This window comes from Chrysemys picta, chromosome 12, assembly GCF_011386835.1.
Source record: "Chrysemys picta bellii isolate R12L10 chromosome 12, ASM1138683v2, whole genome shotgun sequence".
Lineage (NCBI taxonomy): Eukaryota > Metazoa > Chordata > Testudines > Emydidae > Chrysemys > Chrysemys picta.
The window spans coordinates 14,332,673-14,344,802 of NC_088802.1; the positions used below are offsets into that span (position 1 = coordinate 14,332,673).

Genomic DNA, 12,130 nt, shown 5'->3' on the forward strand with positions numbered 1-12,130 from the left:
GGTGCATTGTGAGTTAAGTGATTCTTGATTGGGCATTTAATCTGAAAATTCCTTTTGCACGAAACTGACCAAATGCTTCACTAATGCTACTTAGAATCAAACACATTGAGATATAAGTACATAGCCAATACTCATAACTTCAAATACAAAAATGATACACACATACAGACAGCATAATCATAACCAGCAAATTACAACCTTTTCATAGACACCTCACATGACCTCCTTCGTACAAGATTTGGTGCAACTATAGGATCTTGGTTGCAACAATGATCTATATGGTCACAGTTCATGTCAATAACGTCAAACCCCCCCACTTATAACACCGATAGACCCCAGTCGTCAGTGGGCAGGATTGAACCTGGGAGTTTAGTGCATGAGCCTCTTCAGCAAGAGCTAAAAGCCAACGGGCTATTAGCTAAGGCTATAGAGCTGAGTCATTTAGTTCTCTCTCTAGGTGGTCTCAGCGCCACTAGCTGGGACAGAACACCACACCCTGGTGCAACAGGAGCAGGTCCTCCCTTCCCTTAGGGAGAGGGACCTTCAGGTAGTTGCTGAGGGAGAGATCCTGCTTCCTTCTGTGCTTCTCTCCTAGGTACCAGCAGGGCTGGACGGCCTTTTCTCACTGTGCTGTGGGGAGCACGTCCTGGGGACTAAGAGTCTGAAGAAGCTCTCAAGGACTCATTTTTTAAAATATTTTTTATCAGTGAATTGGGAGAAAACATATAATCACTGCTGATAAGATAGGTGGGTAACAAAATACTGGCGGAGTGGTAATGACTGATGAGGAGAGCGGGGCGGCGAGTTATATTCTTTGGTGGTGCCCAGGCTCCAGCAATATTCAGAGCCCAGGGGCCCAACTCCCCCAATATTTGGGGCCAGGTCTTCCCCCCCAGCTCCACCTGCCCCCCCGCGCCTCCCCCGGCCTCCCCTTGCTGTCCCCAATACCTCCCCGGGCCCCGGAGCAGAGTGTCCCTGCCTCTCCTGTGCAGCTCCATGCTGCCTCCCTGCATCAACTGCTGCGACAGGGTCCTAGTGCCCCCCTTTCTCTTGCCAGGGCAGACTAACCCTGAGTCTGCCCTTCCCCCTCAGACCCTTCCCTTTTTCGGTGGTCACCGCTCCTGCCCCTAAAGGTTTATTCATAAAGGAAAAAAGATATAGCTGAGAGCTAGAATTGGTTAAATGAAATCAATTACATACAGTAATGGCAAAGTTCTTGGTTCAGGCTTGTAGCAGTGATGGAATAAACTGCAGGTTCAAATCAAGTCTCTGGAGTACATCCACAGCTGGGATGGGTCATTCAGTCCTTTGTATAGAGCTTTAGTTTGTAGCAAAGTCCCTCCAGAGGTATGAAGCAGGATTGAAGACAAGATGGAGGAGAGGCATCAGCCTTTTATTGTCTCTTGCCATGTGGTCTTTGCTTTCTTTGTCCCAAGGACACTCTATCCAGCACATGGCATAGAAAAACCTTAGAGTTCTGTCCATAGGTAGGTCCCTGCATGCCTTGCTGAGTCACAAGGTGTGTCTGCCTTCTCTCAATGGGTTGATTGTATAGCTGGTCTTTAAGGTGCCACCAGACTCCTTGTTGTTTTTGTATAGCTGATGGTCCTTAATGGGCCATCAAGCAGGCTAGGCAGAGCTGACACCAACTTGTCTGGGGTGTTCCCTGGAAGCATAGAACAAATTTGAAATACAGACAGTATAGAGCCAATATTCATAACTTCAACTACAAAAATGATACACATATACGGATAGCATTATTATAACCAGCCAATCATAACCTCTCCATAGACCACTTACACGACAACCTTTATACAATATTGGCTGCAAATATATAACAGTGGTTGCAACAATGATCTATACAGTTACAGATTATGTCAATAACATCACAGGAGGTGACACGGCATCAGTGAGACTGATATTGGAATACTGCATCCAGTTTTGGTGTCCTCATTTGAAAAAGATGCTGTGAAATTGGAGCTGGGGCAGCAAAGAGCCACCAAATGTTCGGAGGGCTGGAGAAAAATGCCTTCTAGTGAGCTATTGAAAGAGCTCAACCTGTTTAGCTTATCTCACCCTCACAGGTGGATTCTGATGTCCATGTGAAGCCCCAGTGACCCTCCCCACCAGCACAGGAGGCTGATTGTAGGACCAGAGCCCTAGTGGTACATTTTCATGAGAACTCAGCTCCCATTCGGGCACCAAACTCTTTTGCAAGATTTCCAGAAGGGCTCAACACACTGAGTCCTGAGCTATTTTGGAAAAAAAAAAAAAAAAAAAAAAAGCCAGTACCGATTGTGAGCGCTGGCTGCATAATGAGAGGCTGGAGTTGATTCCAGCCTGTAAAGGAAGCAGTTAATTAGTGTGTATTTTTGTCTCATTCTTTATTCCCTAGATGCCCTTCAAAAAGAATCCGGTAAGTGTTTATATATATCTAATGCAGCCTTTTACTATGGTATTGAAACTATTTCTGTGTCTATCAATCTGGCACCCTTCTGCCAGGTGGAGTCGGCAGCAACAAGGGCTGGGTTCCTCTTAACAACCCAAAACAGAAACAACTTGAGACCCCACCCAATGATCTGGGAAAACTTAACATCATCCCGAACCCCTCCAAGAGGCAAAACTTCCCACTTGCCAGCACTGAGTCTGTGTGTAACAAAAGAAAACTTTCATTACAAGGCAAAGGGAACCCAGTATTGATTTGGGAAAATGCCACAACCATAATTCCAAAGCATGTAACCATAAGCAAATACCCACCCAACAGTGCATTGGGCAGTGTCCTTTGCTTCAGTTTCCCACCTTGTGGCGTGAAAGTCCAATAAATGAATGTCCCTTTAACACACCACTCCCCTCTCCCACCACTGCACCCCACTCACCGTCAGTTCTTCTTAATCAGCAAAGACCCAGAGTTCAGAGGTGCCCTCACATGGGCTCACCTCCCACCCCGGAAGGTGTGGGGGGGCCATTGAGCAATGCGTCTGCAGCTGCCTCCACCTCTACAACTGGCCCACTGCTGCTATCTCCGCTACCACTTGCTGATGCCTCTGCCACAGCCACCGCTGCTCACCACTGCTGCCACTACCACCTCTGCTGCTGTTATCCCCAGCTCTGCCATCGCACAGCTCCACTGCTATCACTGCTGCTGCTGGCCACCCCCTGCCACTTCTGCAATGGTGCGTTCTCAGGTCTGACCACTTGCCCCAGGCTTAGTGATTTTGGCAGGTAGTGGGGAACCTGCCCACTGCTGCCTCTCCATTGTCTTTCATTGCAACGCTCTCCCCACATCCGGTCTAAGGTTTGGGTCCCAGACCTGCTCATCAGTGATTTCAGTTCTAGCAATCACTGAACAGAAACAAGGGCTCTCCACTCAGCTCTGGCTTTAAACAATGGAGAGGGAATGGGGGCATTAAGAGGTGTCTAGGACTCGTGACAGTTAGCAGCGACCCCCCCCCCTTAACAGCTAGCAGCCGTTATAGCAGCCAATGGCCCCCTTTACGTACAGAGCTAGCTTAAACTTTTAAACTATTTTGTCTCCCCTGCCTTAAAGCAGAGGAGACTGGCTTTCAACTGGTTTTTACTGACCAGATAGCAGAAGTACGGGGTCTGGCAACCATTAATTAAATGTTAACATGGCAGAAGTTTTTATTTAAGTGTGTATAAAAAATCTGTAAAATGTATATAAAACAGAGTTTTTGTACCAAGGTGCAAAGCTCTCCTTTCTTCTGCAAAATAAAGCAACCTTTTCCTTATCCCTGTCTGGCTGTTACGGACTCTCAGCTAGGCAGACCCAACATTTCGGTAACAGTTTCTGGTGACCCAGATGGGACCCTCCTAGCTCGGACATTAAACTCCGGACGGTTGCGGCAAACTAGGAACGGCGCCAACAGGGTGCTTAGCCCCTTTTCCTCACTTCACCACAGCCCCTGGGGTTCATGCTCCGATAAGGTGAGCCCTAATAAAATAAAAAAACACTATCTGACTCTGGTTTTGGTTCTGTTCTGGTTAACCGGTTAATAAATTTCTGTCTTGTACGCTTGGGTGTTAGGTGTGTGGGCGGAACGAAGCTTCTCATTCGTAATTCCTCGGGGTGAAAGCCATAGCGTGCAAGAAAGCCCTGAGGTTCAGTAACAGACTCTCTAAGCAGAATTCAGACCATCAGGCAGGAACATCTATCCCTACCCTCCTCTGATTTTCACTGGGCTTTGGCATCCCTATCCCCTGCTTAGCAAGTGAGGTTCCATTCATGGTGTGACCCTTAATTAGGGCAGCTACGCACAGTTCTGTTGACCTTTACTCATACACTAAGGAAACCCCAAACCAGTCAAAATTGGTCACTTTGGCAATGCAGCTCTGTTTGCTGGACACCTCGGTACAGTCTGAGGGTATGTCTACACTACGGGATTAATCCGAATTTAGATAATTCGGATTTGAGAAACAGGTTGTATAAAGTCGAAATGAATGCGGCCACACTAGCACATTAATTCGGTGGTGTGCGTCCAAGTACTGGGGCTAGCGTCGATTTCTGCACCGTTGCACTGTGGGTAGCAATTCCATAGCTATCCCATAGTTCCCGCAGTCTCCCGCGCCCATTGGGATTGTGGGTTAAGATCCCAGTGCCTGATGGGACAAAAAACATCGTCGCAGGTGGTTCTGGGTACAGCCTCACTTCCTCCCTCCCTCCCTCCCTCCCTGCATGAAAGCAACGGACGGCAGACAACCATTTTCGCGCCTTTTTTCCTGGGTGGGTGAACACTGCAGACTCCATACCACGGCAAGCATGGAGCCCGCTGAGGTCAAGACAGCACTCATGAATATTGTAAACACCTCGCGCGTTCTCGTGGAGTTTATGCTGAGCCAGGACCAGAAAAACGAGGAGAGGAGGCAGCGGCAGCGGCAGCGCAGCGACAAGCATGATGAGGACATGGACACGGACACGGATACAGAATTCAGTGAAACCACAGGCCCCGGTGCTTTGGAGATCATGTTGTTAATGGGGCAGATTCTAAACATGGAACGCCGATTCTGGGCAAGGGAAACAAGCACAGACTGGTGGGACCGCATAGTGTTGCAGGTCTGGGACGATTCCCAGTGGCTGCGGAACTTTCGCATGCGTAAGGGCACTTTCATGGAACTTTGTGACTTGCTGTCCCCTGCCTTGAAACGCCAGAATACCAAGATGAGAGCAGCCCTCACAGTTGAGAAGCGCGTGGCGATAGCCTGTGGAAGCTTGCAACGCCAGACAGCTACCGGTCAGTCGGGAATCAATTTGGAGTGGGAAAATCTACTGTGGGGGCTGCTGTGATGCAAGTAGCCAAAGCAATCACTCAGGTGCTGCTACGAAAGTTTGTGACTCTGGGAAATGTGCAGGCCATAGTGGATGGCTTTGCTGCAATGGGATTCCCTAACTGTGGTGGGGCGATAGACGGAACCCATATCCCTATCTTGGCACCGGAGCACCAAGCCACCGAGTACATAAACCGCAAGGGGTACTTTTCAATGGTGCTGCAAGCACTTGTGGATCACAAGGGACGTTTCACCAACATCAATGCGGGCTGGGCGGGAAGGGTTCATGACGCTCGCGTCTTCAGGAACACAACTCTGTTTAAAGGGCTGCAGCAAGGGACTTACTTTCCGGACCAGAAAATAACCGTTGGGGATGTTGAAATGCCCATAGTTATTCTTGGGGACCCAGCCTACCCCTTAATGCCATGGCTCATGAAGCCATACACAGGCAGCCTGGACAGGAGTCAGGAGCTGTTTAACTACAGGCTAAGCAAGTGCAGAATGGTGGTAGAATGTGCATTTGGCCGTTTAAAAGGCCGCTGGAGATCATTATTGACTCGCTCTGACCTCAGCCAAAGAAATCTCCCCATTGTTATTTCTGCTTGCTGTGTGCTCCACAATCTCTGTGAAAGTAAGGGGGAGACCTTTATGGCAGGGTGGGAGGCTGAGGCAAATCGCCTGGCTGCTGATTACGCGCAGCCAGACACCAGGGCGATTAGAAGAGCACACCATGAAGCGGTGTGCATCAGAGAAGCTTTAAAAACCAGTTTCATGGCTGGCCAGGCTACAGTGTGAAATATCTGTTTGTTTCTCCTTCATGAAAACCCGCCCCCTTTATTGACTGATTTTCTGTAAGGAACCCACCCTCCCCCTTCCCCCAGCTTTCTTTCAAACCAAATAAAGTCACTATCATTTAAAAATCATTTATTCTTTATTAATAGATTAGAAAAAGAGGGAGGGAACCCGGGTGGTATTTGGGAGGAGGATTACTGGGAAGGAAAAAGCCACAAAGAAAAGGTTAAAAAAATGACAGCCTTTTGCTTGGGCTGTCTACTGGGGTGGAATGGGAAGGTGTACGGAGCCTCCCCCCCCGCGTTCTTACACGTCTGGGTGAGGAGGATACGGAACATGGGGAGGGGGGAGGGTGGAACAGGGGCTGAAGCGGCAGTCTGTTTTCCAGCAGCCGTTCCTGAACCTCCACCAGACGCTGGAGCAGCCCCAGCGTTGCTTCCTTCATCCTCTGGTCTTCCTGACGCCACCTCTCATCTCGAGCGTCTCTCCTCTCCTCACGTTGGTCTCTCCTCTCCTCACGTTGGTCCCTCATGTCCTCACGTTGGTCCCTCCTCTCCTCACGTTCAATGACTTCTTTCCTATACTTTGAAACTGTTTCCTTCCACTCATTCAGATGAGCTCTGTCACTCCTGCTGGATTGCATAATTTCAGAAAACATCTCTTCTCGCGTCTTCTTCTTACGACGCCTTATCTGTGATAACCTTCGGGATGGAGGAGGGAGGCTTGAGGAATTTGCAGCTGCTGTAGGGAGGGGAAAAAAGAGAGAATTGTTTTAAAAGCTACATTTTGCAGAACAATGCTTATACTCTTTCACGGTGACCAACACTGTTCACATTACATAGCACATGTGATTTCTGTGCAAGGTCGCATTTTGCCTCTTAATGCTGAGTGCCTGTGGCTTTGCTGCTAGAGATCACAGGTCTGGGCAACAGAATTCTGCTTGCATGCGGCCATGGTAAGCCATTCTCTTACAGCTTCTGCGCCCTACTTTCCCACATACCAAGCATAGCTTGTAGAGTGCTGCAGAAGCCTGGCCAATCTCAGCCAGTTGGGGGGGGGGGGGGGGAGTGTGGTGGGGCTTGTCTGGGCAAGTAGAGTGCTGCGGTTTTTCTGTTAACATTCATCAGCACCAGAAAACAAACTAACCACGGTACCCCTCCCCCCCACCGCGTGGCTGGTATCAGGGAAGATCCCTACAGGCACCAAACTAATCCCCCCCCCACCGCCGCCCCCCCCCCTCGCCATGAATTCTCTGGGATGATCACAGTACCCCTCCCCCCACCGCGTGGCTGGTAACAGGGAAGATCCCTGCTAGCCAAACGCGAAAAACTCAGGGCCAATTTCCCATCTGCGCTTGGCTAACTGCAGGGAAGGATTTATTTTCCGCCACAGGCAAACAGCCCAGTAGGAACGGCCACCTCTGTCCCCTTAATTAAGTTCCCGTATTTCAACCAGGTTACCAGGAGTGATATCACTCTCCTGAGGATTACACAAGAAGATAAAGAACGGATGTTGCTTGAATGCCAGCAAACACCGGGACCATACGCTGCCAGGCTTTGTCAGGCAATGATACCAGATTACTTGCTGCAAGCATGGCGTGGTCAAGTGTCCTACCATGGAGGAGGGAATAAAGATGCACTGCCCAGAAACCTTCTGGCAAGGCTTTCGGAGTACCTCCAGGAGAGCTTCATTGAGATGTCCCTGGAGGATTTCCGCTCCATCCCCAGACACGTTAACAGACTTTTCCAATAGCTACAGACTTTTCCAGTAGCTGAACTGACCGCGAATGCAAAGTCAGGCAAAGTAATCATTAAAAACCGTTTGCTTTTAAAACAAGTTTTATATTTTAAAAGGTAAACTCACCTGAGGTGCCTTCCATGGGGTCAGAGTCTTGGGTACTGGCTTGGGAGGCTTGGGAGGCTTGGGAGGGTACTTCAGTCAGGGTGATAAAAAGATCCTGGCTGTTGGGGAGAATGGAGTGCTGTGTGCTCTCTGCAAGCTCATCCTCCTCCTCCTCCTCCTCCTCTACCCCATCGGCAGAATCCTCAGGCGTCGAGACTATCCCCGACCCAGAATCCACGAACACAGGTGGGTTAGTGGTGGCAGCCCCCCCTAGAATTGCATGCAGCTCGGCGTAGTAGCGGCATGTCCGCGGCTCTGACCCGGAGCGACCGTTTGCCTCCTTTGTTTTCTGATAGGCTTGTCTGAGTTCCTTGACTTTCACGCGGCACTGATCTGAGTCCCTATTGTGGCCTCTCTCCATCATGCCCTTGGAGATTTTTTCAAAAATTTTTGCATTTCGTCTTTTAGAACGAAGTTCTGCAAGCACTGAATCCTCTCCCCATACAGCGATCAGATCCAGTACCTCCCTCACGGTCCATGCTGGTGCTCTTTTTCGATTATCAGCCTGCATGGTTACCTGTGCTGATGAGGTATCTGTGGTCACCTGTGCTCTCCACGCTGTGCAAACAGGAAATGAAATTCAAATGTTCGCGGGGCTTTTCCTGTCTACCTGGCCAGTGCATCCGAGTTCAGATTGCTGTCCAGAGCGGTCACAATGATGCACTGTGGGATAGCTCCCGGAGGCCAATACCATCGAATTGCGGCCACACTAACCCTAATTCGAATTGTTAAAATCGATTTTGGCACTACTCCGCTCGTTGGGGTGGAGTACAGAAATCGATTTAAAGGGCCCTTTACATCGAATTAACTAGCGTCGTTGTGTGGACGGTTACAGGGTTAATTCGAATTAAAGCTGATAAATCCGAATTAAAGTCGTAGTGTAGACCAGGCCTGAGGGTGGGATTCTTCAGTCTGACTGTCCTCACTCACCCTGAACATGAGACTGGGACCAGCACACAGCCACCCAGGAGCGTTCTTCCTCCTTCTGGTGGGGGAGAGGAATTTTAGTTATTACATATGACAGTGCAAGCAGCGCCTTCATAACTTCCTTCAGCTGAACTCTCCACCTGCTGAGACTCTGGCCATTATCATGAAAGATTGCGGTGGAAGGATCTTAGCTTTAAAATGCTTTGTTCTTCCTTTTATTTATTTCTTTATCCTGGGTAAGACAGTTCTGGGCAGATCCTCAGCTGGTGTAAAGTTTCACAGCTTCACAGCGCTGCTGAGATTTGCCCCAGCAAGTTTTCAGTGCATTGACTGTCGCCTCTTCCCCAACAGAAATACATTAAACTATATCAAGCACAAGGGCTAGAACTGCATAAGGAGGAGCTGAAACTTCGGAGGAAGGATTGTCCAGTGGTCATGGTGTGAACCTGAGACTGGAGACCTGGGTTATATTCTCTGTTCTGCCAGACTCTCTGTGTGGCCTCAGGACACTCAGTTCATTTCTCTGGACCACAGCCCCCATCTGTGAAAAGGGGTGAGAGGATAAATACATTGAAGCTTTTTACATCACTCAGATCTTACGACCCTGGAGGCCCTAAAAGGACCTCAGGTAGCTAGAGGGGAAATGCACGTCCAGAGCTACCTCTCCTGCTGAACTCAGCTTGGGTCCGATCAGTTGCTCCAGTTACCCATGAGCAGCACCTCTCATACTACTTCTGCCTTAGCCCTGTATTTCACAAAGGGCAGTACCCCTGAGAATGAAACCAGAGCCCCGCCCCTCTCCCCAACACAACAGTCAAGGCAAATAGACCCAGCAGACAAGGGTAAGTATTTTTCCTTAGATTAAAAATACCAAGTTGAAAAAATCATTACAAACAACCCAATAAACTATCCCTGCTTCATTGGTTTCCTTCAGTTCCTACGAGGAAAGCTTTCTTCGATGATGTGGGAGGGAGAGGAGGAAGAGGTATGTGCGGGGGGGAAGGAGTTGAGGGTGAAAGACAGGAAGTAGGGTTACCAACTGTCTAATTGCACCAACCCAAACACCCTTGCCATGCCCCCTGCCCTGCCCCTTCTCTGAGGCCCCGCCCCCACTAACTCCATCCTCCCTCCCTCCGTCACTCACTCTCCCCCACCCTCACTCACTTTCACTGGGCTGGGACGGGGGCTGGATGCTGGAGGGGGTGCGAGCTCTGGGAGGATGTTTGAGTGCAGGAGGGGCCCAGGGATGGGGCAGAGGGATCGGGTGTTGGAGGGGGTGAGGGGTGTGGGCTGCAGCCGGGCAGCGCTTACTGCAGGTGCTTTGAGCAGGGGGTTGGACTAGATGACCTCTTGAGGTCCCTTCCAACCCTGATATTCTATGATTCTAGGTGGCTCCTGGGAAGTAGTACAAGGTTGTTTATTACTGAAGTAATTAAAAGGGGAGTTTCTACTTGGAAAATATCGTTATTATTATTAAGATGATGACAGTATTGAGCAGTTTTTGAGGAGCAGGAAGTGGAGCCTGTGGTAAATTGTCATTCTCTTCAGCCAGATTGGAGCACTTGGAAATCTGAGTCTGCTGCCACCAAAGTAGTATAAGGGCCCTACCGTCAATCAAACGTTAACCACGTCCCTTGACCTTTGCCGGTGGGTGCGAGGATCTGGAAGCCGGGGACAGGGGAGCTGATGGGGGGCTGCTGATGTATTACTGTGGCTCTTTGGCAATACACAGTGGTAAATTCTGGCTCCTTCTCAGGCTTAGGTTGGCCATCCCTGGTCTAGACACTAGGGGTATAACATGGCCTGTTCACTGCTAGGTCTCTGCTTACAACCATGTGATCAAGTCATGATCAAGAATAAATAGCGAGTTACAATGAGGCTTAGCCCACACACTGTTGTTAATGGCCAAGTCGGTAAGGCCTAAATTTACAACACTGGCCTAATTTTGGGTGCCTCCGTTTATCTCCTGGCAGGACTTCAGGGCATGTGTTCCACCTGCATCTACATCTGCAGCTGGAGTCAGTGGATGCTGCAGGTGCCCAGCCCCTTGGAGAACCAGCCCCTAAGTACTCAGGTCACTATCCCAAATTTGGACCCTAAATCAAAAGACATTCTTGACATTTGGACCCAGCCCATCATTGTGCTCTGGCTCCCGAGCTGGCTAGTGTGGGGCAAGTGGGTGTAGGGAAGGGGTAAAGCCCTCCCCCAACCTGGGAAATTCCTCCAACAAAGGAGCCGCTTGTGCCTCCTCCCCTGCAGCTGCAGGCACAGGGAGTGCTCCTGGGAAGGGTGGGGAGGGAGTGGGGTTGGGGCATGGACAGGCTGGAGGAGAAGGGGGCGGAGCAGGGATAGAGGGGTGTGGCCAGGGTGAAGCTGCACCTCACCTCTTATACTCTGCACCCTGGCAAATCCCCTTAGGACCATTAGAAGAGGGATGCAGCTCTGGCTGGAGCTCAGGACTTGCCTAGTTGCTGCTAAGGTCTGCACTGGCCCTTGCAGCCACTGAATAGGGGCCTATTGAACCAGCCTTCTTCCTGCCTCAGTTTCCCCATCTACACAAGGCTTGTAGGTTATTTGCTGTACAGTCTATGAAGGACGATGGCACCATGGTGCTGAGCTCTGAGCAGACATTGAGCAAATAGACCCGAAAAGGTTACGATTCAGAGTCCTGATCCTGAAAAGTCTCAGTGTCCCAATGATGCCAAAGGGACCAGAGTGGGTAAAGTTACAGCCACCATTTACTGAGAAAGGGGCAGAGCACAGACATGCCACCCCAGGTCTCTGAGTGTCCCTAAGTAACCAGCGGGACACGGTACGTCCGACAGCCAGGGGAGATAAATTACAGGGTATTATATGTACCATTCCATATGTTATATATGTAACCCTGTACCTAGAACATCGAATCTGCTCTGCTCTGAAATGATGAGTTAAGCCCCAGGTACCAGAGACAGCAGCAGGGCAAAGGTGTTTGAACATGAATTCAAATCTCAAGCTGTGCATTGACCAGCAAAAAAGCAACACTTCGCTCAGATGAGCTGCAACATCTCCATTAACCACATTGTTAAACTGCTGCAACATTGTACCTGGGGAACTAGCTGCATCCACAGCAGCATCTCTGCGCAGCACGGCTCCCCCACCACAGCTGAATTCCCTCTCCTTGTCTCCTGCCCCCGCAGTCTGTCCCCAGATCCCTGTGATGGGTTAGATAAGAGAAACCCCCTGGGAG

At 49.8% G+C, this 12,130-nt stretch overlaps 1 protein-coding gene and 1 long non-coding RNA gene across 2 annotated transcripts; one reads left to right on the forward strand and one right to left on the reverse strand.

Moving 5' to 3' along the window:
• Nucleotides 1–4,380: 4,380 nt before the first annotated feature.
• On the reverse strand, nucleotides 4,381–8,870 carry LOC135975019 (myb/SANT-like DNA-binding domain-containing protein 2). The gene is made up of 2 exons (XM_065565056.1): nucleotides 7,939–8,870; nucleotides 4,381–6,816 (listed from the first exon to the last, which is right to left on the reverse strand). Exons 1-2 carry the CDS (start codon nucleotides 8,486–8,488, stop codon nucleotides 6,302–6,304), a joined length of 1,065 nt encoding a protein of 354 aa, XP_065421128.1. The 5' UTR covers nucleotides 8,489–8,870; the 3' UTR covers nucleotides 4,381–6,301.
• LOC135975048 (uncharacterized) lies at nucleotides 6,814–7,911 on the forward strand. The gene is made up of 2 exons (XR_010592105.1): nucleotides 6,814–7,030; nucleotides 7,531–7,911. It is a non-coding gene; the product is annotated as an uncharacterized LOC135975048 (long non-coding RNA).
• Nucleotides 8,871–12,130: the final 3,260 nt, after the last annotated feature.

What these genes read in the sequence shown, in the direction of transcription:
- LOC135975019 (XM_065565056.1), bottom strand. Translation starts at nt 8,488, where the DNA reads ATGCAGGCTGATAATCGAAAAAGAGCACCAGCATGGACCGTGAGGGAG. An exon ending in CCCCATGGAAGGCACCTCAG is followed by an intron (nt 6,817 to 7,938) that starts GTGAGTTTACCT and finishes CCCTCCCTACAG; the next exon opens with CAGCTGCAAATTCCTCAAGC.